Source organism: Bufo bufo, chromosome 3 (genome assembly GCF_905171765.1).
Source record: "Bufo bufo chromosome 3, aBufBuf1.1, whole genome shotgun sequence".
NCBI classification, from domain to species: domain Eukaryota; kingdom Metazoa; phylum Chordata; class Amphibia; order Anura; family Bufonidae; genus Bufo; species Bufo bufo.
Window position 1 is genome coordinate 481,221,169 of NC_053391.1, and position 27,272 is coordinate 481,248,440.

Here is a 27,272-nt window from a genome sequence, read left to right on the forward strand (position 1 = left end):
ATTCCAAATTATGAGGATGTCGTCGATGTACCGGGCCCACAGGGTAATGGGCCCGGTCATCGACTCGCCCTCACCAAAGACGGTAGTGGCCTCCCACCAGCCCAGGAGCAGGTTGGCGTAGGACGGAGCACAGGAGCAACCCATCGCCGTGCCCCTGAGCTGGTGGTAGAGGCGACCGTCAAACATGAAGAAATTATGCGTTAGCAGAAACCTGAGCAGCTGTAGGACCAGCTCGTTATGAGCCGCAAACTGCTGTCCCCGCATACTCAGGTAGTAACCAACAGCTCTCAAGCCTGCCTCGTGTGGTATCGAGGAATATAAAGCCTCAACATCAACACTAGCGAGGCAAGAATGATCGTCAATACATACTCCATCGACCCGCTTCAACAAGTCCGTAGTGTCACGAGTAAAAGACGGGAGGGCAATAACAAAGGGCATCAATATCCGATCAATATAGATCCCTATGTTTTGTCCCAGGCTCCCGATGCCGGCCACGATCGGTCTCCCTTTGAGTGGTTTAAGTCCTTTATGGACTTTAGGGAGGCTATAGAACGTGGCCGCCACCGGGTGCCGAGGATACATGAACTCAAATTCTTCATGTATTTAAATTGACAGATGGGAAGAAAAGTCAACTTTTGGGGATTCCTACAGATCTATTGCCAGATGTAGAATTACTGCATAGTATATCAACTTATGTACAAACTTTTGAGGGACTAGGTCCATTCACTCCCTTGCGTAACAAGAGCAATAAAATGCCACCAGCAGGAGACATATCTTGTTTGGATGTCTTCTTACAACTAGTTACTGCAGACATCATGGAACTTCAGAATCCACATAGATCTAAGAACTGCTCCGCAGAGGAACAGAGGGCCATTAAATCACTGAGAGAGGACGACACTATAGTTATAAAACCATCAGACAAAGGTGGAAACACCGTTATTATGAACAGACTTAGTTATCAGTCCATGTGCGAACAAATTCTGAAAGATAGGAGTAGTTATCAAACCCTGACCTCGAATCCCACGGCTCCATATTTGGTGGAGTTAAGAGATATCCTGTCTGCAGCTAAAACTAACCGGCTCATCTCTCATGAAGAATTTGAGTTCATGTATCCTCGGCACCCGGTGGCGGCCACGTTCTATAGCCTCCCTAAAGTCCATAAAGGACTTAAACCACTCAAAGGGAGACCGATCGTGGCCGGCATCGGGAGCCTGGGACAAAACATAGGGATCTATATTGATCGGATATTGATGCCCTTTGTTATTGCCCTCCCGTCTTTTACTCGTGACACTACGGACTTGTTGAAGCGGGTCGATGGAGTATGTATTGACGATCATTCTTGCCTCGCTAGTGTTGATGTTGAGGCTTTATATTCCTCGATACCACACGAGGCAGGCTTGAGAGCTGTTGGTTACTACCTGAGTATGCGGGGACAGCAGTTTGTGGCTCATAACGAGCTGGTCCTACAGCTGCTCAGGTTTCTGCTAACGCATAATTTCTTCATGTTTGACGGTCGCCTCTACCACCAGCTCAGGGGCACGGCGATGGGTTGCTCCTGTGCTCCGTCCTACGCCAACCTGCTCCTGGGCTGGTGGGAGGCCACTACCGTCTTTGGTGAGGGCGAGTGTCACGGCTGAAGATGGGGGAAATCCTCAGCCGTGTGGAGCCCGGTGATGTTACGGCTGCTTGGCCATGAAGACAGGATTAGGGAGCAGGTCACCTCCTAAACGCATCCCTAACCTGACCCTGGCTCCTAGCTACATGAGCCAACCTTGATGGTAGGAGGGCTCATGCTCCGGAACCTAAAAGTCCCTGCTAGCCCTCAAGATGACCCTCACCTAGGAGCTGAGTAAGACAAGCCCACTCCTCCTAGACACGGAGGAGCAGGAGTCTCAACGGCCAAGCTGCTGGAAAAGGGGAGACATAAACAGCTCTATGGATATGGCAGGTAAACAAAGAGTTCCACCTACCTGCCACAGCCTTGCTGACTGGATCCCTGTGTAAGCAGGGTGCAGATCACAAACGCATCCCCACACAGGGACCCAGATCCATAGCTGCACAAAAACCCATATAAAACATCACACGGACATCACACATAACTAGAAATAACTTAATGCGACATTATGGTTATGACCACAGGGGTGGCTCTTACTGGCAGGTAATAAAGACATGAGGCTGCTCTCAGCTAAGCATGGCTGAAGCAACCTGCAGGCCTGCAAAAGCAGTGAGGCTTTATAGGCCAAGAAGCCACACCCAAGGATTGGACACACCCAGTGACATCACACACACACTGGGAAGGAAGTTAACCCTTCCAGTAACACAGAAGGGAAAACAAACATACATAAAGGGAAAGTGCACACAATAACTAACAACAAGTGCACACATACACACATCACACAAAACCGCATGCACAACGTAGCAAGCTGCAATGGCACAGCTCCGACTGCTACGCTGCCCATACACACTGTTGCCAGCGGCAACCACAGGTGAGGCAAATACCACAGCCCTCACCTGTGATTGAACACCAAAGAGAACCGCTGACAACCGCATGCGGTTCAGGAGTCACGGTCATAGCCATGGCCGTGACACTCCCACCCCTCAAAGCCCCCCCACCAATAAAAAAAAAAAAACGTGAGGGACTCACACAAGGGGATGGGAGAAGGGGACGTCCACTCTCAGACACGGTTCCCAAAATGTCACTGTCAGCTGCCTCCTCTCCCAGCACACAACACAGCCAGTCCGACGAGGCCTGCAGCCCGCACCAGCGACACGGAAATGGAACCACTGAGAGTGGACGAGGGGACTCTCCACTCACGTCCCCACTCCAGTCGCTGCCAGCAGACACTCCTAACCAGCACGCAGCCGGACCACTTACGGAGTGCTGCCAGCAGACGACCAGAGATGGGAACATGGAGAGGGACGAGGGATCCCCAACACGGACACGGAAGGTAAGGTGGCGGGGAATAAGCCACCAACCGTGCCGTTAACGGAGAACCCCCAGGAACGCTCTCCCTCCGGAGAACGCGCATGCAGGCCACAAGGATATGGCACTGCATGCTGCACCCTCTTTCGAAGGTGTGCAACTCGCACACCAAACAAACACCCTAGTGCTATAAAATCAGGGGGACGCCAAACGAGGCAACGGTGAAGGGAAGGCGGGGAAACGCCACTCACCGCGCCGTCAGAGGCGAAACCCCCAGAACGCTCTCCCTCCGAAGAGCGCGCATGTAACCCTTCCGCAGAGGGCGGTACATGCTTCACCCTCTTTCGAGGGATGCATACTCCCACCCCTCAAAGCCCCTCCCAACAACAAAAGGGGAAAGTTGGTGAGGCATAAGAAACAATGGGAGGGGGGGGAGGGGAAAGACAAAAAGGGGACACCAACACGGACAACGGTGAGCTGGGAATGCCACTCACCGCGCCGTAAATCGTGAAAGCCCCATAACGCTCTCCCTCCGGAGAACGCGCATGCACCCCATCCGTAGACAGCAGTGCATGCTTTACCCTCTTTCGAGGGAGCGCCACGTAAGAAGCGATTGTGGTCATACTGTCACGGCTGAGGATGGGGGAAATCCTCAGCCGTGTGGAGCCCGGTGATGTTATGGCTGCTTGACCAAGAAGACAGGATTAGGGAGCAGGTCACCTCCTAAACGCATCCCTAACCTGACCCTGGCTCCTAGCTACATGAGCCAACCTTGATGGTAGGAGGGCTCATGCTCCGGAACCTAGAAGTCCCTGCTAGCCCTCAAGATGGCCCTAACCTAGGAGCTGAGTAAGACAACCCACTCCTCCTAGACACGGAGGAGCAGGAGTCTCAACGGCCAAGCTGCTGGAAAAGGGGAAACATAAACAGCTCTATGGATATGGCAGGTGAACAAAGAGTTCCACCTACCTGCCACAGCCTTGCTGACTGGATCCCTGTGTAAGCAGGGTGCAGATCACAAACGCATCCCCACACAGGGACCCAGATCCATAGCTGCACAAAAACCCATATAAAACATCACACGGACATCACACATAACTAGAAATAACTTAATGCGACATTATGGTTATGACCACAGGGGTGGCTCTTACTGGCAGGTAATAAAGACATGAGGCTGCTCTCAGCTAAGCATGGCTGAAGCAACCTGCAGGCCTGCAAAAGCAGTGAGGCTTTATAGGCCAAGAAGCCACACCCAAGGATTGGACACACCCAGTGACATCACACACACACTGGGAAGGAAGTTAACCCTTCCAGTAACACAGAAGGGAAAACAAACATACATAAAGGGAAAGTGCACACAATAACTAACAACAAGTGCACACATACACACATCACACAAAACCGCATGCACAACGTAGCAAGCTGCAATGGCACAGCTCCGACTGCTACGCTGCCCATACACACTGTTGCCAGCGGCAACCACAGGTGAGGCAAATACCACAGCCCTCACCTGTGATTGAACACCAAAGAGAACCGCTGACAACCGCATGCGGTTCAGGAGTCACGGTCATAGCCATGGCCGTGACAGTGAGTCGATGACCGGGCCCATTACCCTGTGGGCCCGGTACATCGACGACATCCTCATAATTTGGAATGCTAGCCATGCAGCCTTTTAAGCTTTTTGTAGAGTCCCTTAACAATAATTCCATCGGTCTGCGTTTCACGTATGAGATTGACAACCATACACTACCTTTCCTTGATGTATGTATATCTAAAAAAAGTGGGGGGGAGCTTTCCACAAGTATTTACCGCAAATCTACAGCGACTAATTCAGTCCTCCATTGGCAGAGCAGCCATCCCATGCCCCTAAAGCGAGGTATTCCCTATGGGCAGTACCTGCGCCTGCGGAGGAACTGTTCGGAAGAACATGAATTCAAGACGCAGGCGGCTGACCTCAGACAGAGATTCTTGGCTAGGGGTTACCCTGACTGTGTCTTGAAGAAGGCGTTCCAGAGAGCAGCCCACATCAATAGAGACACACTGTTAGTCCACAAAAAGAAGCAGGAGACGGACAAGAAAATCAGGTTTATAACCACATTTGATGGCTCTGCCAAGAAGTCAAGAGAAATCCTCGAACGCCATTGGCCCATTCTTTTGATGGACCCTGACGTGAGTGATGTCTTGTTTGATTACCCCCAGGTCACATTTAGACGAGGCAAGAGCCTCAAAGACATGTTGGTACACAGCCACCTTACGCCACCGGTTGCCCCGGACACCTGGCTTAGTCGTCGACCGGTAGGCAACTTTAGGTGTAGTGGCTGTGTGGCCTGTAACAGTATTGCCACTGGAAAGACCTTCTTCAGTAGTAATCTCAGGCGCACATTTGATATCAAGGATTTCATCTCTTGCAGAACGGCAGGTGTGATATATAAAATCACATGCATCTGTGAAAAAGAGTACATTGGAAAGACCAAACGTGAATTACGTAGGCGAATAGGAGAACATCTCCTTGATATTGACAAACGACGAGATACGGCTGTGGCCAGACATGTGTGCGACTTTCACAAAGGTGATATACGTGCCATTCGAGTTAGTGGTATTGAAGCAGTCGCCCCCCCCCCAAACGGGGAGGAGATTGGGATAAGATCCTCTTACAGCGTGAAGCCCGCTGGATCTTCCTTTTGCGAACAGTCGTACCAACTGGCCTAAACGAACAGCTGAATTACAGTTGTTTTTTGTGAAAGATTCAGCTGTGCCTCCACCTTAATATTGGTGCAGACACTGTTTAGGGCTGTATCAAGCTTGTCTATATTTACTCATGTTATCCTTTCTATTCTATTTACAATGTTTGGTGCCAAGGTATATCTATTGGCCTTCACATCATAGTGTCTGTTTTTGCCATAATCCAGAGATTTTATGTCTAGTCTGTACCCGACTGGATTGCCTAAATACCGCCTTTTACTGATGGCCCGATTCTGGGCTTTGATGCGGTGCTGACAGGACGAGTTCCGATCGTTCTGCCATTCCGCACCATTAATAGACAACTGTCATTAGTCTCTGTCTATAGTATTGCTGTCAAACAGCTGACAGCCGCGGCATCGTGAGAACAAACGATGCCGCGCATGCGCAGGAGAGAGCCGGCATCTATGGCATTTCCTTGCGTTCCAAACCTCGCTTCTGACTCTGCGGTGAGCGCATGCGCGGCGCCGACGTGCGAGCGCACGGATGCGCCCATTGGCCCTGCTACATCGTGGGCGGCGGAGGCGGCAGCGAGGTGAATATTTAAACATGGTGCAAACGCCAGACAGATTGGCGTCCCATGTGCAGCTTCTCCTATATCATGTCACTGCATGCACCATAGTCTCCTCATCTACAGAGACCGCCCAAGGAGGTATCCACCATCTGGTTACCCCCACTACTGGCTGACATATTTAGTTAGGCTGGTCTCTAGGGATTAGTGTCCATCGTTTACCTATCCCTAGTACGTCTTCCCTCATCTCTCCCCTGATGAATTGCCTTTTAATTTGTTTTTTAGGCAGTGAAACATGCGTGTAGGGAGTTCTTTTTTTCTTTTAGGGACACATAGTTTATTCATTCTAGGGACAGGTTCCGGACGGGGTCGTCCTTGTCAGGACGAGTGCCCTGTGGTGAGGCTGCTACCTATATTTAGTATTAGGGATTTATCTCCTAGCTAGCCATAGGGCCTAAACAGGGACCCTGCACACATGTGCATCACTGCCTGATGTTCATATATTTTTTCTTCAAACTTTCTTGTATTGGAGAAACCTCTATCGAAGGCCTGACGACGGTGGTGATCGATCCGCATCCTGTTCCGCGGTACCGGTAGGACAAAACGGTTACTGGTGCCGCCGTGCACTATTATTGTGTAATTTTTGTCATTTTTCATTTGGGATAGATGCCTATGTTTTGAAGCTATACACAGGATAGGGAATAATTCGCTTTTATCAGTGGTGGTCCGACTGCTGGGACCCCAACCGATCGCTGTTTCCAGTGGTCTTATAGGGAACATACCTGACCTGCTGCTATATCAGATCAGGGGAACAGAACCTCTGCACTCCCTCCATTTGTCGGACCCACATCAATCAGTTATCCCCCATCCTGTCGATAGGAGAGAACGTCAAAACTTGCCCTTCAGATATACCCCTTTAAATATGTTAAAGGATTAAAGCACCGTTCCTGGCTTGTGTTTAAGTTACTACTTGCATTTCCCATGTACTAGCACTTCTATAACATCTATTCTTATGAATTTATGTTGTAACATTCCTCTATTATTCCTTCGCAGAACTGATTGCACAGTAGCAGACTGGTTAATCATTGATTAGGAATTACAAATCAAACTTGTTTGGACATGATACAGTGTGATTGTAAACTCGGGTGATTCCTCATCACTGCATCTATTTCGATATTACATTTTATATTTTACTGCTGCAGCATAGCCCTCTTGCTAGCAGAGTAACTTCACAAGAGACAATACCACTTTTGGAAGGAATTTTCTATCCTCTTTTATATTGAAATATTCATAGGTGACTGTGTCATTGCCTTTAGATTAAGGACACACCGAATAGTCTCCAGAAATCAGTTTGGTTTTAGTTTCATGGATTGAGAAGAATAGTGCAAATCCCAGACTTTCATCTTTATACAGTGTGATGAACTTTTATGTTGAAAGTAGTCCGATAGCAAAGCTAGTTTTCTGTTGTTTTTGGCATGTTCAATTTATATGAAGAATTCCTTTAATCTAGCAATTCCATGGTTTGTATTCATGTAGCTAGTTGAAGGGTCTCTGAAATGTTCTCCATACATATGAATTTATTATCACCAGGGCACAGAAGTCATCTTTATTTTATATTGTATTTCAAAATCGATGGCATATTATTACATGTCTATTTGTGTGCCTTTAACATTTAGGGTGGGGTTGAGAGGAAATAAAAATTTTTTTAAAAAAAAGGGTAGATCTAAAGTTTCATTAACATCACTTATGCCCTGTCCCAGGCATTTAAAATGGGCCATCTGTCTAAACATCTCGCGCCCCCCCCCCCCCCCAAACCCCCTGATCATTTCCTCGACTTATTCATGAACCATAGGAGGGCTGCTTTGTAGTCCTAGCGTAGCTTGGTTCAGTCTCCCCCCACTGAATACATCTATGCACTTGCATAACATATATTTCACAGCTCCAGAAATTCTCTGAACTTCGTTCAGATGAATGGCCCACATACTCAAGATCCCCCCGTCTTTTTATCCCTCTGTCTTTATTCCAACAGAGATTTCTATGTGAAACTGACCTTACTTGCCACAGAACCCAGCACATTATTCTTGATCATTTTACATGCCACCTGCTGCTAGTGCTGTGATGGTGAATTTCTTAATGACTGGTTCACTCTTGGCTATTGTTTTAAGGCAATAGTTTGCTTTTATCACTGCATTCCTAATTGCACCACTTTTATCGACTTCATAATTTGTCTTTGTCTTTTGATAATACATATGTAAATAAATTCCAACAAACTAATTCAGAAATTGTATGGAATGAAAACACTCCAATCATTTTCACCCTATGAGGCGTACATTTTTGAGAACTGTATTACTGTTACGGGCTATTAAATCTATTTTTATTTATATTCTTTACTTGAACCTTGTGCTTAAAAGATTTTCATTTATTAGTCAAATAGCAGTGCTGGCTATAAAAGACAACTACACCATGTACATTTTTTCACAAATTTAAAGGGAACGGATGTTCAGTATTTTATCTGTGTGTCCCCTTATTTGTATTCTTGCTAAATTGATGGAAGTAATCTCAAATACCATAATCATCTTAACTTTATTACCATTTGATGATTAGATGAAAAAGTTCACCAAATAATGTTGTATTAGGCTTAAATGGAGTCTGGCACCTACTCTGAGCGTTTTAGACCACTCAGATGGCGTTATAGAATGTTCGCCCCCCCCCCCCATTAAAATAGTACCTCAGTTGTCTACCCCACATAGAGATCCTGAAAAAAGTACTTTATAAAGTTATGCAAATTGGCTGTCGCAAGTGTCCAGGTGCAGAGTTACACTCGCAAGTGCCCAGGCCCCTCAGCTATGTGCCCAGATAACTGCTTCCCTTGCAGTCCTCTGGCCCACCCTCCTTTCCTACTGCATTCTCCTCCTCTGGCCTGGAGTTGCTCCCAAGCGCTAGTCCACACCCAGCCCTCGCATGCGCACTGCTCTGCCCACTATGGGCAGAGGCACTGATCTTTATCAGTTCGCAGGCCCACATTGCTGGTTTAGCACCAGGGGTTATCTGGGAAATGATTATGATGACCTATCCAAGTCCTGGCACGCTGCTGATCAGCTGTTTTAGGGAGCCACGATGCTCACTGGAGCTCTGGTGAGCCCCACAGCCTCCCGGCAGCTTATTGAGCACAGCGCCGTTCTTTATATACCAGTTGTGCACCTAGGCCTTGTGACTGATGTAGGGTTTATTTAGAGAAGAAAACAGCACTATATACTAGATGTATTAAAAAATCTGTCCCAATAGTGGCGGTGCCAGCAGTGTTGGTTCTAAGCCCGACGGGCCCCCAGTAATCCATAAAAGAAAATAATTACCGTAGCACTCTCTGTCTTCAGTCATATATGTTTTATTAACCAACCGTGCAACGTTTCGACTTCACAGGTCTTTTTCATATGAATTATAACAATGAAGAGCCTACTTATATACACGTAGTTCCAAATAATAAAATTGGGGAACCGCCCTAACCAGGATCCTCCCACCCTCACATAAATATCACCTGTGTTTAACTTATAATATAAATCACTTTGTGCATATACCGTATTTTTCGCCCCATAAGGCGCACTCCCCCCCCCCCCCCCAAAGTGGAAATGTCCCTACGTCTTATGGGGTGAATACCAATTGGCGCTTCCATTATGGAAGCGCTCATTAGTAACGGAGGACCGGGAAGCGGTGAAGGCTCTGTACTCACCATTTCCTGGTCCTCGGCTGTGGTGTGGCTGCACACAGCGTGAGGGCGCTCTGTGACCTCACGCTTTGCGCGCTGGTTCACAGCACAGCAGAATGAGGAGAATGATGAAGAGTGCGGGCGGTGTGGAGCTGCGGTGCCCGGAGCAGAAGAGCTAAGTGATTTTTTTCTTTTGTCATCAGAGGCAGTGGGGGCTGGTAAAGAGGCACTGGGGCTGATAGAGAGGCACTGGGGGCTAATATGAGACTGGGGCTAGCCAAAAAAGGCATTTGGGCTAATATGAGACTGAGGACTGATCAAATGAGGCATGGGGGCTTATTTATATTGGGGCTCATATCTGAGGTCTGATTGGGGGTCATTCACTTTTGGGTGTGAGCTGTGTCTGATTGTGGGTCTGATCTGAAGTCTTATTGTGGTCTTATTAACATTGGGCATCTGATTGGAGCTGTGATCTGAGGTCTGATTAACATTGGAGGTCTGATTGGAGCTGTGATCTGAGGTCTGATAACATTGGGGGTCTGATTGCTGGTCTGACCTGAGGTCTAATGAAAAATATTTTTTCTTATTTTCCTCCTCTAAAAACTAGGGGTGTCTTTTGGGCCGGTGCGTCTTATAGGGCGAAAAATGCGGTATATCAAAACTAATACATTTTACATACCAAACTTGTCCCATACAAATGTCCAATTCTAATTGCTGTCAGCAATTAGAATTGGACATTTAATTTAACAAATACCTATGAACTTTGGCAACGCATGCGCAATGGGGATTTAGAGACGCTGAGAAATGCCTTCAATGTCGCCTTTGTATGGGACATGGGGAACAAGTGTGGTATGTAAAATGTATTATTTTTTTATATATATGCACAAAGTTATTTATATTATAAGTTAAACACAGGTGATATTTATGTGAGGGTGGGAGGATCCTGGTTAGGGCGGTCCCCCAATTTAATTATTTAGTACTAGGTGTATATAAGTAGGCTCTTCACTGTTATAATTCATATGCTTGAAAAAGACTCTGAATTCGAAACATTGCACAGTTGGTGAATAAACAATATGTGACTGAAGGGAGAGTGCTGCGGTAATTATTTTCTTTAATGATGTATGGTTTAGCCACTATCGTTCACATTTGAATGGAGCAGGTGTGACTACCACTCCAACTCTTTGGGACTACCAGAGATAGTGGAGTACAAGCTTTGACATCTCAGGAAGCCACATAGAGCTTAATGGAGTGGCAGCGCAAATGAGTGATTGATGCATTATTCAAATGGGAAAGCACAGGCCCCGTTTTCATAAACAGTGGGGCCCCAGCGGTTCAATCACCGCCAGTCAAACACATACCCAATCCTGTGGATAGGGGATAAGTTGTCTTAAAAAACGATTTACAAGTTTAGGGAAAGATTATTCAAGGTGTAGGGAAAGGATAGGGAGCAATCATTCCACAGCATTTATGTAGAACAGGGTTCAGTAGTGGAGGTTACAGCCCTACACCTTGCTGCACTGACTGGGGATCCAAATTGCCATTATCCAGCTCTGTAATTCCAGCAAACTGTTCTTGTTAGTGGGGTGCAAGTGCTGTTTGATACAGCCATTAACAGGGTTTATTGCAAGGAAATATTTCTACATCTTATTTGCCCTTGTGCGGTGCAATTATATGTTCTAAAGCATTTTTTGGCTTGTATTATTGGGGGGAAAAAAAAGCTTATTAGCCGCTGTGTGGTGAAGTGCGAAAATTACAGCCCTTTTTGGCTTGTATTAGTGGCACAAAAAAAAATAATTATTTGCTGTTCAGCGGTGCAGTTATATGTTCTGAAACCCTTTTTGTCGTGTATTAGTGGCAAAAGAAAAATATATTTGCCATTCAACAGTGCAGTTATATGTTCTAAAGACTTTTGTGGAGTGTATAAGTGGAAAAAAGAAAAATGTATTTGCTGTTCAGCGGTGCCGTTATATATTCTAAAGCCTTTTGTGGAGTGTATAACTGAAAAAAAATATGGACCTATTTGCCGTTCTGCGGTGCAGTTATATGTTCTAAAGCCCTTTTTTTTGGAGTGTATAAGTGGAAAAAAGGTGGGGAATTGGGTCAGCACAACCTGTATGTGGTGCACATCACTATGGCGAAATACATATACAAACGAAAAATACAAATGTGATAGCACTCTACATCCAGCAATTTGCCTCCATGCTGGATGAGGCATTGGTGTACATTTTGGCCAAAGCGTAGTAAGCCACTCACCACGTCAAGGTCGCCTCTATTTGAGTGGTCCCTAACTCTAGTTCCTACCTGTTCATGGGCCATGACAGCCACACAAAATCCAGGGAATGCAGGTCAGCGTGCACGCCAAGCACACTCTGCTTTTAACCCCGTCCGGTGCCATTACAGCTTTCATCGGATCCAGGGATGCAAGTACCAACATGCACGCTGAGCCCACCATATACTTCTCCTGGAGCCAAATGGCCACTGGTAGGTTCTATATAAGCAGACTCAGTTTTATACTGACTTTAAAACCAGCCTCCAGGACAAATTGACTGGTCAGGTGTACAATGACTCCAAGGAGATCGCCACGCCTCCAATATATACTGCAAAGAAAAAATGTGGGGAATTGGGTCAGCACAACCTGTAAGTGGAAAAAAGAAAAATATATTTGTTGTTCAGCGGTGCAGTTATATGTTCTAAAGCCTTTTGTGGCGTGTATAAGTGGTAAAAAGAGAATATACCGTATTTTTCGCCCTATAAGACGCATCAGCCCATAAGACGCACCTAAGTTTTTGAGAAGGAAAATAAGAAAAAATATATTTTGAACCAAAAGGTGTGCTTTTGGTGTGCTTTGAACTAATGGTAGCCTGTGAATGACACTATTATGGGGGATCTGTGGATGACACTGTTATGGTGGTCTGTGGATGACACTATTATTATGGGGGATCTGTGGCTGACACTGTTATGGGGGTCTGTGGATGGTACTGATTCATAGGATTCAGATATATTGGGCAGACTAGATGGGCCAAATGGTTCTTATCTGCCGACACATTCTATGTTTCTATGTACTGTTATAGGCATCTGTGGATGGCACTGTTATGGGGGCATCTGTGGATGGCATGACACTGCTATGGGGAGGATCTGTGGATGACAGATAGCATATTATGCTATGTGTCATCCACAGATCCCCCCCCCCCCCCCCCCCATAACAGTGTCCCTGTGTATTGTGAATGACCCCCAATACAGGGGCTGGGGGCTGGCATCTACACTAGATTTGTACTGGTAGCGGGGCCCAGTGCAGTCATTGTATTCTATTGCACCGGGCCTTGCTCATCGTATCTAACTGCAGGCAATGTCTACCTATAGAATATCTTCAATCCAGCAGCCTGTACTTACGTCCGTAGCAGGCAGGAGACCGGGTGGGCGGGCACTGGCAGCGTAACTCACTAGTCACGTGCCCACGCCGCCTGCTTCATTCATAAAGTGGGCGTAGCAGGGACGTGGCGTAGTGAGTTGCGCTGCCAGTGCCCGCCTACCCGCCCAGCCTCCTGCCTGTACGGATGTAAGTACAGGCTGCTGGATTGAAGATATTCTATAGTTAAACATTGCCTGCAGTTAGATACGATTAGTACAGTGAGCGGGGCCCGGTGCAATGGAATACAATGACTGCTTCGGGCCCCGTTGCCATTACAGAACTAGATGCTGGCCCCCAGCCCCTCCTCCCTCCTCGCTGATACACCGCACAGCGCAGTCGGAGGTGTATCAGTGTAAACGGCAGCATTCGCCCCATAAGACGCACTGCCATTTTCCCCCCATTTTGGGGGGGAAAGTGCATCTTATAGGGCGAAAAATACGGTATTTGCCGTTCAGCGGTGCAGTTATATGTTCTAAAGCCCTTTTGTGGAGTGTATAAGTGGAAAAAAGAAAAATATATTTGCCGTTCAGCAGTGCAGTTATATGTTCTAAAGCCCTTTTTGTCGTGTATTAGTGGCAAAAAATATATATATATTTGCCGTTCAGCGGTGCAGTTATATGTTCTAAAGCAAAAAAAGCGTGTATTAGTGGCACAAAAAAAGTATTTGCCGTTGTGTGGTGAAGTGAGAAAATTACAGCCCTTTTTGGCGTGTATTAGTGGGAAAAAAAGGGCTTATTAGCCGTTGTGTGGTGAAGTCAGAAAATTGCAGACTTTTTTGGGGGTGTTTAATTTCCTTTTTATTTATTTATTTATTTGATCTAACAGTATGTCAGACAGAGAAGTGTCAGGCCCTGCACAGGGGAGTGGCAGAGGCCTAAATGTTCCTGGCGCAGGCACATGTCACAGCAGAGTAAGGGGGCGTGACAGCAGGAGTCGCAGCGAGAGGCCTGAGCTCCCGGTGTGATCTGTCGGTTGTGTCTTGACCTGCAACCCAGCGGTTCTTGAATGGTTGACTTGGTCATCCACTTCGTCCCAAGTGACATCAGACACCCCCAGCCAAGAGTCGTTGGGTTCGTCAGACACAACCCTTAGTTGGCATGGCCCGGGAGCAGGCCCTGTGCCCTCGCCTCTCCTCAACCTGCCACTCCCCCTGTTTCAGGTAGTCAAGGCTCCACCACATCAGACGAAGGGAGCTGTCTGTCCTTCCCATCATCTGCTGGTCCTGAAGCTCCTGCCAAAGTGCACAGCAGCACCAACATGTGGAGCTGTAACTACGGTCAGGGACAATACATGTCCTTTACAGCCTACTGGGTGAATGTGGTTCTTGCACAGCCACACCAGCAACTTGGCCAGGTGATGCCGCTTCCGCCTCCACGTTGTCATATCACTGGTCCTGCGACTATGTCCGCCTCTGCCTCCTCATCCTCCACCGTGTTCTCAGTCTCCACTGCAGGGACAATTCACAGTGCCCCTCCAGCATACATGTGCAGGGCACAGCGGTATCACGTTGTTCTGCAGGGGAGGAACTGCTCCGTGTCCTTCATCAAGAAATCGAATCCTGGCTTTCTCCGCGACAACTCAAAATCGGAACCATGGTGACCAAGAATGGTAAGAACATGGTGTCGGTTCTGCGTCCATGGGGGCTGAGCCACGTGTTCAATCTGGTTGTCCACCCATCTGCAAAACATCCTAAAAATGGCTAGGAAACTTTGCATGCACTTCAGCCACTCGTACACCGCAAAGCACACCCTACTTGAGCTGCAGCGGCAGAACGGCATCCCCCAACATAGGCTGATATGCGACTTTTCGACCCATTGGAATTCCACCCTCCATATTTTGGACCGACTATGCGAACAGAGAAAGGCCATAAACGATTTCTTTATGATCCAAGCGAACAGGAGTACTCCTTTGTTTAACTTCGATGTCAGCCAGTGGCAGCTCATGCGTGACACCTGCCGTTTGCTCAAGTCTTTTGAGGAGGCCACGTTATTTGTCAGTCGCCAGGACTACGGGATGAACAACGTCATTCCACTGCTTCATGTCCTGGAACAGATGCTGGTAAATCTGGCTGGTCAGGGGACTGGAGACGTGGCACCTACATCTCACGGCCACATGAGCCCTGTGGGGGCTGAACTTGAGGAGGAATCTGTGGTTTTTACACACAGGTGACAGGAGAGGACGAACAGGAGCAGCCAGAAGAGCTACAGGGCGATGAGGAAGACAAGGCAGAGGACCCAGACACACTGTGGCAGTATGCAGTGGAGATGGAGGCAGGTAGTCCCTCCGAGTCACTTGCACAAATGGCCCGATGCATGCTCGCTTGCGTAGTGACAGCCGAATTGTAACCATTCGGTAGAGGGATGACTTCTGGCTCTCCACCTTGTTGGTCCCTTGCTACTGGTCCAAAATGGGGGCCTTTTTTTACACCCGCTGAGAGGGAGGACAAACTGAACTACTATAGAGACATCCTATGTAGTGAGTTGCCTGTCTGCGCCATCATCCATCCTCTCGCAGGTCTGACCGGGGGGCCCTCTGTTCCTCTTCCATGGTTGCTGTGGGGGGGGGGGGGTAGGAGCAGTTCCAGCTCCATCAGCAGCAACTTGAGTCTAGAGTCTCTGATGAGCAGCTTTCTTCACCCGCCTAGTGAAGAAACTACTCAGCAGCAGCTAGACCTGGAGCAGGACCTGAATAGCAGGTGGTGGCATACTTGAACAGTACCCTGCCACCCCACATTGAAGATCCGCTGGACTACTGGGCAGCCAGACTGGATTTGTGGCCGCAACTAGCAGAGTTTGCCCTGGAAAAGCTATCCTGTCCAGCCAGTAGTGTGGCATCAGAGCGGGTGCTTAGTGTGGCAGGGGCCATAGTTACCCCAAGAAGAACTCGCCTGTCCACCCAAAATGTGCAGAGACTGACCTTTTGTCAAGATAAATTGGGCATGGATCAGCCAGGGTTTCCACCCACCAATGCTTTAAGCATCAGACTAGATCATCCATGGTGCCACACCAACACTTTGACAAAAAGAGACCGGTTTCTTCTGGCTACCTGCCTCAGCTACTATTCTGATGCCGCTACCTGCCTGATGCCACACATCTGATGCCAAGTGCTCCTTCTTTCACCCACCATCTTCAGCTGGTACTCGTATTGCCACCCACCTCCCCACTCTGTCATTCTATGGTCTCCTGATGCTGCTGCCACCTCCACACTGTCACCTTGCCACTCTGTGGTTTCCTTATGCTGCTGTCACCTCCACACTATGTCACCTTGCCACTTTGTGGTCTCCTGATGCTGCTGCCACCTCCACACTGTCACCTTGCCACTCTGTGGTTTCCTTATGCTGCTGTCACCTCCACACTATGTCACCTTGCCACTTTGTGGTCTCCTGATGCTGCTGCCACCTCCACACTGTCACCATGCCAGTCTGTGGTCTCCTGATGCTGCTGTCACCTCCACATTGTCACCTTGCCACTTTGTGGTCTCCTGATTTTGCTGCTGCCATCTCCACACTGTCATTGTGCCACTCTGTGTCCTCCTCCTGATGCTGCTGCTGCCATCTCCACACTCTGTCATTGTGCCACTCTGTGGCCTCCTGATGCTTCCGCCACCTCCAGACTCCGTCATTGGGCCACTCAGTGGTCTCCTCATGCTGCCGCCAGCTCACCACTATGTCATCGGGCCACTCTGTGGACTTCTCATGCTGTTCCCACGCTCCCCGCTTCATGACTGGGCCACTATTTTGCCTTTCGGCCTGGCTGACATCATCATTTATTTAACCTTTCTTCTGATCTGTCATAAGGAAGGAAAAATGAGATGCACAACGGATCCTCTCTGTGTAGCAGCTGTAAGGCCTGTATGGTCCCATCAGAATTAGCTTGTGATTTGGTAGCCAAAAGCAGGAGTGGGTACAAAACACAAGACATGCAAATATTCCATTCACGTGTCATTTCTGTTTTGGATCCACTCCTGTTTTTTTGGCATTAGCAATACTGATGGATTGCTGACCAAATGCTGACCGAGTGAAGGCGGATGCTCAACAGACAGGATCCGTTTTTTTGGGGTTATTGTTCTGATGGAAGGGCAACCCAAATTTATTGCTGACGCCCTCTCCACTCTGTCGGGCTCTACTTGCATAAGCGTTTAATAGAACAGGTTCTGTAGACATTTATGTGGAATCAGCTGACAAGGGTGTAACAGGAGTGCGCTTCTTCTTGGCGCTAACATCAACCTGTAAGGCTGAGTTCATACTTGAGTTATTTAGTCAGTTTTGGCCCCGTGACTGCCCAAATAAGTGAAGTGTGCAGTGATTCTAAGAGCGATGCCTGTCATCTGAACATCAATCTTCACAGTATTATTTTACTACCACAGCAGACTCCCTATGCGTGTTACTGCAAGTCACAGTGTTTTACACCACTATAAAGGCTCTCTAAAGCCAGGAAATAGCTGTTTTTTAACGCGATTCGCCGCAAGTAAATTCGGATCAAACCGAATCTTTTTCAAAAAATTCATCGGATCGGCTTAATCTAATTTTTGAATAATTCGCTCATCTCTAGCTGTCATGTATACTGTCAACTTTCCACTAGAATCACCTGTCTAAACAGTGATTACAAGATTTCTTTACCATTTGTATGCAGTTCATTTCATCATTTAATGTCGATTTACATCTAAGTACACACTTTACACATTCAGTGCTCAGTGGTAGCAGAGAATACTTCCCCTCATTACCTGGCGTACATTTGGCCAGAATAGCAGTGTTTACTATCTGCTCACTGAATGATTTATAGATCTTGTTTCAGAAGATCTGTAGGAGTGTAGTAAAATGGTGGCTAAACAATCACACTCTTTAATTGTGAGGTAATTTTAATATTATGAACTATATTTATGCAGAAGTGTGACTAAAAGGGGTCTGTCAGCAGTTTTGCCCATGCAGAACTGCTGACAGCACTAGGTAGGGGCTTGACAAAGCAGGACAAACACACAGTTAGTGGAGCGTTTAATAGTAGTAGTGTTAATGGGCTTTTATTCTACCTGTGTCTGCTCCTGCAAGTACCCAGGAGGTGGTGCTTCACTGTGATTTGTTCGCTGCTTTACAATCCTTTTCCTCTTCTGTGAGTGACTACTATAGCATCCAAGCAGGCAACTGCTACAGGTGTCCCTCTGCAGAAGGGAGAGGCTGTGAAGCATCTCAGTGCAGAGAACACGTCACAATGAAGCTCCACCCTGGGTACTTTAGATATCAGAATTTGGCAGAATAAAACCTCATATACACACTACCCCTGATAATAAAAGTTCCACAAAAGGTATGTTCGTCTGCACTCCCTGGCACTCGTACCTAGCGCTGTGGTCAAAACTGCTCACCGACTCCCTTTTGAGAGCGCCTTACCGAGAAAAGGGATATTTTTCCTCTTGTTGACTGTAATTTTATCAAAAGTCATATGTTTATAACTTGACTTTCATGCATGCTATGTTGTATTGGTAAACTGTTTTGGGATATTTGTTTGAATGAACACTTTGGTCTTGTCATTTTAGAGTTCCAGTAGCTAAGAATGATTTGAAGAGCTGGGACCTTTCTATTTTACTGGATGGTGCTGCCCATTCTGTTGTAGTTACAAAGTCGAAAGATCATTTCTCTGTGAGTATCTTGCAATCAAAACTATGCTTGCAATGTTTCAGATAAGAGGTTTGAAGGAGTGTATTCATCACTGAAAAGTAATTCACAATTTTTATTTAGGTGTAATCCCAAGAAAAATGAGTAAACCTGGTCATAGTCATAAACTAGAGATTGTTGAAGGCCAAAAAGGCCAATTTCAACCATTTTCTGTCTACAATCAGCACCTTTTTGTAGCATGAACGAGCATGACAGATTCTGACTGATGACAGAAATCTTTTTAAAAGTTGATCTATGTTTTATTTTTTAATTCATTGTCGATTTCTGTAGTTGAAAAGTTGTTCATGCCAAACAGATTTGCATACCATCATTGGAAACCCAGACTAGGCAACAGGTGACAGCAGAGATCGGTTGCTGATTTGTCATTTTAACTTATGACTTTGTGAGGGCTGCTATAATTCAGAGTACATTAGTTTGAAATCCCTAATGCATGACGATCTAAGAGTTTAAATACCATTGTATTACTACTCCTAAATTTTACCCTGTATTACAATATGCTGTTTATTTGTATTCTCATTGAGGCTAAGGTTACAGCTACACATTTTCTAGTGGTACAAGATTAATTGTAACTATTAAGTGATCACAGCAGTCCACAGGAGTGAACTTTAACTTAAAGGGGTTGTGCAGGATAGGTCATCAGTATCAGATCAGCAAAGGTCCTGGCACCCCTGCCGATCAGCTGTTTGAAGGGGTTGTTGCGCTCGTGAAAGCGATGTGTCTTTTTCATTGTTTACCGTCTCCCTTGTAGAGGGATGAGCAGTTGTAATTACACTGCACCACTGCTACAAGGGAGACGGCGTACAATTAAACCATTAAGAGGATGCTGTGCTTGCATGAGCGCAGCACCCTTCAAACAGCTGATCGGGGGGAGGTTGCAAGGAGTGGGATCTAATATTGATGACCCATCCATAGGATAGATCATTAATATTATGCCACTGTACAACCCCTTTAATGTGTCCCTTTAGTTAACATCTGTAGCTCGATTGTTAAAATTGGAAATATTTTGCTACAAAAAGTCTGTGTGTAACCTCAGCCTTAGGGCTCATTCACACTGTCGTGTGCAGTCCAGGAAACACAGTCCATGTGTTAGCCTGCATCTCTCGGATTGATAGAGGCTTCTCTGACATAAACTCACTACATAATAGTGATTTACAATGCATTGAGTTCCTGACTGCAGGTCTATTGTACTGTACTCACATGATGATGTGAGTACAGTGGCGGATTGACCATAGACCCTACAGGGAAATTTCCTGGTGGCCCGATGCCCCAGGGGACCACCCAAGGCCTCCTCTTTGCCACTGACCAGGTACATAGTCAGGTCCATAAATATTGGGACATCGACACAATTCTAACATTTTTGGCTCTATACACCATTACAATGGATTTGAAATGACACAAACAAGATGTGCTTTAACTGCAGACTGCCAGCTTTAATTTGAGGGTATTTACATCCAAATCAGGTGAACGGTGTAGGAATTGCAACAGTTTGCATATGTGCCTCCCACTTGTTAAGGAACCAAAAGTAATGGGACAGAATAATAATCATAAATCAAACTTTCACTTTTTAATACTTAGTTGCAAATCCTTTGCAGTCAATTACAGCCTGAAGTCTGGAACGCATAGACATCACCAGACGCTGGGTTTCATCCCTGGCGATACTCTGCCAGACCTCTACTGCAACTGTCTTCAGTTCCTGCTTGTTCTTGGGGCATTTTCCTTTCAGTTTTGTCTTCAGCAAGTGAAATGCATGCGCAATTGTATTCAGGTCAAGTGATTGACTTGGCCATTGCATAACATTCCACTTATTTCCCTTAAAAAACTCTTTGGTTGCTTTTGCAGTATGCTTTGGGTCATTGTCCATCTGCTCTGTGAAGCGCCGTCCAATGAGTTCTGAAGCATTTGACTGAATATGAGCAGATAATATTGCCCGAAACACTTCAGAATTCATCCTGCTGCTTTTGTCAGCAGTCACATCATCAATAAATACAAGAGAACCAGTTCCTTTGGCAGCCATACATCCCCACGCCATGACACTACCACCACCATGCTTCACTGATAGGGTGGTATGCTTAGGATCATGAACAGTTCCTTTCCTTCTCCATACTCTTCTCTTCCCATCACTCTGGTACAAGTTGATCTTGGTCTCATCTGTCCATAGGATGTTGTTCCAGAACTGTGAAGGCTTTTTTAGATGTCATTTGGCAAACTCTAATCTGGCCTTTCTGTTTTTGAGGCTCACCAATGGTTTACATCTTGTGGTGAACCCTCTGTATTCACTCTGGTGAAGTCTTCTCTTGATTGTTGACTTTGACACACATACACCTACCTCCTGGAGAGTGTTCTTGATCTGGCCAACTGTTGTGAAGGGTGTTTTCTTCACCAGGGAAAGAATTCTTCGGTCATCGACCACAGTTGTTTTCCGTGGTCTTCCGGGTCTTTTGGTGTTGCTGAGCTCACCGGTGCGTTTCTTCTTTTTAAGAATGTTCCAAACAGTTGTTTTGGCCACGCCTAATGTTTTTGCTATTTCTCTGATGGGTTTCTTTTGTTTTTTCAGCCTATTGATGGCTTGCTTCACTGATAGTGACAGCTCTTTGGATCTCATCTTGAGAGTTGACAGCAACAGATTCCAAATGCTAATATCACACTTGAAATGAACTCTGGACCTTTTATCTGCTCATTGTAATTGGGATAATGGGATAATGGTATTATGTTCTATGGTATATGCCTTCTGTTAATTTGGACCTGCCTACAAAATGGGGCCACTTATAGTTTTTTTTCCAAGGCCACTTTAAGTTCCCAGTCCGCCTCTGTGTGAGTAGCTTGAAGCAGCTTAGATTTGGTTTGGTTAGGTTTCCTAAATCACTATTATTAAATTAGTAACTGTAAATCCACCACTAAAAACTAAAGAAGGTTTTTCTCCTTAACTATATTGTACAAGTCATGAAGACCTCATTGTTGGCAGTTAATCTGTTGTATTTACTACCAGCAGTGTTGGATTTATTGTGACTGACGCAGAGATCCCATTAATTTCTACTCTGTGATCCTGGCCGCGACAGCTGTCGCCGTGTAGCCGTACCCTTACTCCGGTCAGTTGCCTCTGAGATATAAATATTTAAGTATATACTATTGATAAAATGTAAAATGTAGATTACCGGTAATTATAATGGTGTATGGAATCCTCCCCCCTCCTCGAGGTTTGACTTTTGGCTTGCAACATTGCAAAATACTTGTGTGAAAGTGCATCATCTGTGACTAAATATTTTGCTACAAACTTTTCAAAAGAGTAACTAGTGGCTTCTATTTTAATGTGTGAAGGTGTTTCAAGCACAGATCTTCACATGGACTTAATTGGTCCTTCAGTCCCTGTGAAAGACTAATTCTCAATGCTACATTCTCATTTTACCCACCAATAACACAAAACGCCTCTTCACCTGGATCCCTTCAAAGAAAAGGGGTTGCTTGTTTTGCTGCTTTTTGATGTTGGTTTCTTTGTTTGTACAACGGTTATTATTGAGAATCCACAGCTTTGTTCTGTAGGGATCATTTAGTATGAGAATCTACAGTTGATTAATCAGAGAACAGTGCAGAGCTATGAATGTTGGGGTTTGGCTCCCAATTGTTTTTAATTGTAAAAAAAAAAACACCAGAATTGATTTTTTTTTTGGCACCTGTGTTTTTTTCAGCGGTGTTGGCAAAGCATCCAAAAAAATAAAAAAACACCAACGGCTACTGCATGCTAAAAAGGAGCAATGTTTCTCTCTCTCTCTCTCTCTCTCTATATATATATATATATATATATATATATCTCTTTGAATGAGAAGGTGTGTCCAAACTTTTGGTCTGTACTGTATATCTTCAAAAGGATGAGGCAGCACTCCAAGCATAAAGTGAAAAAATAGTGGATCTTTTTATTCCCCTCTGCAACATTTCAACCGCTCAATGCGGTCTTTCTCAAGCATAAAACAAGGTGTCATACAAGGGTATATATACCCAGGATACATAGCAACAAATCAAGTGATAATAATTCAATTAGAGAAATATATAAATATAAAAAAACAGTGTAAAAATATAAAAAGCATCTCAATATTGTGAATAACATATCAATAGTGGTTTACATAGTATAATCCATCGTGTAAATCAATAATAATCATGATCCGCACATAACTGTACCCTAAATTGTGTAAACAAGATACATCATTACAATGTGACATCACCTGTGTGTCCGTGTTGACAATAGTCATAATCAGTAAAGTTAAAAAACTCACTAAGCGATGACGGGATTACGGCGCCAAAAGTCCACGTCCTCACAATCAGAGTGCGCATGCCCGGAATCCCAGCAACGTCGCCCACACAGACGCAGCCAAGAGACGTCACAAGGGACACGTGAGCAATCACATGACCCATGCGACTATCACGAGACCAGTACGAGGGCGGCGTCGGACGCCGTCACGCCAGCGGGGAGGGGCAAGCACCGCAGGGCTAACGGGCAGAAACGAGCCCAAGCTAGAAAAACAGGGCCGGCGCAGCCAAGATAGAACGGGAGGGGGAGAAGCAGAGGGCACAACAATATAGAAAAGGAGTCAAAAACCAGACAGATGAATGCATAAAAACACCCTAAACGGTCGCTGTATTCAGGTTTAAGAGACAGAGTGAACGTGGTATATAAAGTATATCGGCACTAAAAGGAAATTCCTTCAAGGTGTGTGCCATACTAGTAGAGAGAAAAAGGGGAGAAGAGCCAGTGGCTATGTCATTTCCACGATCATAACCATAGGCCCACAACGGGTCCGGGGTCAAGGACACATCCATGCCCAAAAACCCAAAACCCAAAATATCCCCTAGAACTCTAAAGTTAGATAAATAAAAAGCCACCACTCATTGGACAAACAACCCTATACAGTCGACCATCATAGTTAACAGTAATAATTAGTTTTTGCGCCCCATAAATCCCCTCCATCCCTAGATATCAAAGGAGAGACATAGAATTCTGCGTCCGCCATCCGTAAACACCGCCGCAAAAGCATTGATAGAAAAAATCTAGAGAGAAAAAAAGAAAAATAAGTATAAAATTAACTGTGAATCCAGTTATCCTAATTAATATATTAGATTATATAGTAGATGACACCAATTGAATTCACACATCCAGGGCACAGCAAGGAGAGGATCAAGAGGGAAACATGAGGAGCCCCATACTAGATCACACTCCATTTAAAATCGACATTGAGGCCACCCGGTCTCAGCGTGTTGAGGCGATGGATCCATCGAAGCTCGCTCTGTTTGAGAGCCAATGTCCTATCATCTCCCCTTCTAGAGAGAGTGATCTGATCCACTATCATGAATTTTAAATCCTTCTCCCTATGATTGGCCTCAACAAAATGTTTAGGGACTGGCAGATCTTTCATTTTACGTCTGATTGAGAACAGATGATTGTTTAAATGTGTTTTCATGTCGCATGTGGTCTCCCCAACATATAGGAGACCACAAGGACAGGAGAGCACATAAACAACATATAAACTATCACATGTCAAAAATTGACCAATACCATAATGGCTTCCCGTAACAGGATGAGTGAATCTATCCCCCTTAATCATGTATGAACAGTTCACACAATTACCTTAATTGTGTGAACTGTTCATACATGATTAAGGGGGATAGATTCACTCATCCTGTTACGGGAAGCCTGCCAGATTCCCTTAACGCTAGTGTGAAAGTACCCTAAGCCACTCCCTTCCCACTCCTCAGCCGACAGGGATTGAAAAAATTAAGTGTGGGGTTTCGCTCTGGTAGACAGGATTAGCGGACGCAGTATAGAGGCAACAACAAGTTCTTTGGATCAAACAGTTCAGTGTTTTATTCACACTTTAGGCAAGTGACAAAACAAGCAGTCATAATCAAACAAAAAGTCACCTTGCGGTATTGGTGTTAATTTACACCATGCGCCAATTCTGCCTCAAAGAGTCCTTGACCATAGCAGCACCGACCTGTTTTCACGCCAATCAGGTAGCAAGCCTTCATCCAGACACAAGGCTCCCAACACTACTCTCTTCTGAGCCCAGCTACCTATTTAAGAACATCCAGGTGCTGCCTAAACACGGACCGGCAGTTAAAATCCGGTCTGGTATTTGACCTCACCTGGCTGTAAATCGGCCCAGCAGCAAATGCTGGGAGGAAAATACCTGTTTTCCCAGACAAAACCTCTCACTGTGTCACAGAAGTTAAAAATCAACTTCTGTCAGCTGCAGAGGTGGGAGGGAGTGACTTTCTCCCTGCAGCTCACACTGACAGCACAGTGCTGCTGTCTTAGAGTGAGCTGTTCAAAAGGACATGCCCCCCATCCGGTTAGGCCACGCCCCCTCCCACTCCTCAGCCGACAGGGATTGAAAAAATGAAGTTAAAAATCAACTTCTGTCAGCTGCAGGGGTGGGAGTGAGGGAGACTTTCTCCCTGCAGCTCACGCTCAGCCAGCACAGTGCTGCTGTCTGAGAGTGAGCTGTCCAAAAGGGCATCTTTGTGTCCGTCCAGGCCTTGCCCCAGACGGAGGACAGGGAGTCTGAAAGCCGGACTGTCCAGCCTAAAACTGGACCTCTGGCCACCCTAGGGGCAGGCTTCTGTGGAGGTCACAGTTAAGGGGATGGTCTGCTATGGAGGTCAGTGTTAAGGGACAGATTGCTGTAGAGGCCACTGTTAAGGGGCGGGCCCCTGTGGAGGTCATTGTCAAGGGGGTGGTGTGCTGTGAAACTCACTGTTAAAGGGGCAGGCTGCTGTGAAGGTCAAAATGAAGGGGGTGGGCTACTGTGGAGGTCCCATTTTAAGGAGACGGGGCACTGTGGGGGGGGGGGGGGGTCAGTGTTAATGGGTGGGGGGCTGGGGAGGTCACTGTTAAGGCGGCGGGGTACTGTAGATGTCACTGTTATGGGGGGATACTGTCGATATCTTTTAAACGACACACACACCCATATAGGCAATGCAACATTTCGGCTCAATGCTAGAGCCTTCCTCAAGCTTGAGGAAGGCTCTAGCATTGAGCCGAAACGTCGCATTGCCTATATGGGTGAATAAATTCTTTTTCATTTTACTTCATGGAGTACTGCCCGTTTTTTTTTATTTATTTATATATACTGGGTTTGCTCATTCCCACTTGGGCCAGTTGCACCCAATTACTTCTTCATTAGACGGTGCTGCCACTTTTTTCCTTTACAATCATAGAAATAATAATAATAATAATATCACATAGGTCACACTGTCATACAACTTGCAATAACAATGATTCTTAGACGCTTCATATATGGTATAAACACAAGTCACATGGACTATGATATCCTAGCAAGCATAGCGTGAGATCTACCAGGGGTCTCTGTACGCAAAATTAGCATATACAAATTTTCATAGCAGTACAGACAAAATTGTAAAACAAAAAGCTGTAGAAAATTTAAGGAAAATGTACTGTTTCTGATTTGTCAACATCTTAGAATGGTATTCTAAATGAAAGAGTATTCTAAATAAAAAAAAGTATTCTAAATGAAAAACCGGGTGCCCCCTTCACTTACCAGGTTGCCAGGTAGAGAAACAAATAGTGAGCAGGAGAGAAAGGTGGTAAACTTCACCCCAGAAAAGCTGCTGATCAAATGAGCGAATGCTGGGTTCAAAAAGATCGGGGACCGGAAGTAGGTAGGAGGGGCCTAGCATCGGTATCTAATTCAACAGAATCACCAACTAGTGATGTGATCGATTAATTCCCAAAGAAATATACAGAAAGAAATATATAGAAAAGGCCAGAAATAAAACCAGTAATAACTGATAAAATATACTATTCGGGCCAGGATGGGGAAACATCTAAACTATTATGCGTTCCACTGTGGAACGCAACCGGAAGCGGAAAAGGTAGCGGCCCACAGTGGAGAGGAGGAGGCAGGATGCAGGATCCCGATGCGTTCCAGCTTGGAACGCATCGCCGATCTGTGCAGAGCAGCAACACAAGGGGAAAAAGAGGCCGATGCGTTCCACAGTGGAACGCAAACTGCATCCATGCAGAATATGCTCTTAAAGAAAAGGAAAAAGGGGAACAGATATAATAACAAGAGAAAAGAGGAATTATGTGTATTAGAATAGAATGTGAAAAGAGAGGATAACAGCAGTGGATAGGTAATAAAAAGGGGCAAAGACATTAGGAGAGAGAACAATAAGAAAATAGAAAGGGACATTAAGAAAAAAAGGATATTGTGCAAATAGAAATACGACACCATGGTGGAGGCAGTCCGGTATTCTAATGGTTCTGTAAGATAATGAGAGAAATATATTAGTCATTATTCAGATATGCCCAAT

At 45.7% G+C, this 27,272-nt stretch overlaps 1 protein-coding gene across 1 annotated transcript in view; it reads left to right on the forward strand.

Moving 5' to 3' along the window:
* PCCA (propionyl-CoA carboxylase subunit alpha) overlaps positions 1 to 27,272 on the forward strand; it is a 557,269-nt gene that overhangs the window by 354,236 nt on the left and 175,761 nt on the right. Inside the window, exon 19 of the mRNA XM_040425257.1 lies at positions 18,812 to 18,914. Within this exon, the coding sequence (XP_040281191.1) occupies positions 18,812 to 18,914 (103 nt within the window). The remainder of the gene's footprint in view (positions 1 to 18,811; positions 18,915 to 27,272) is intronic.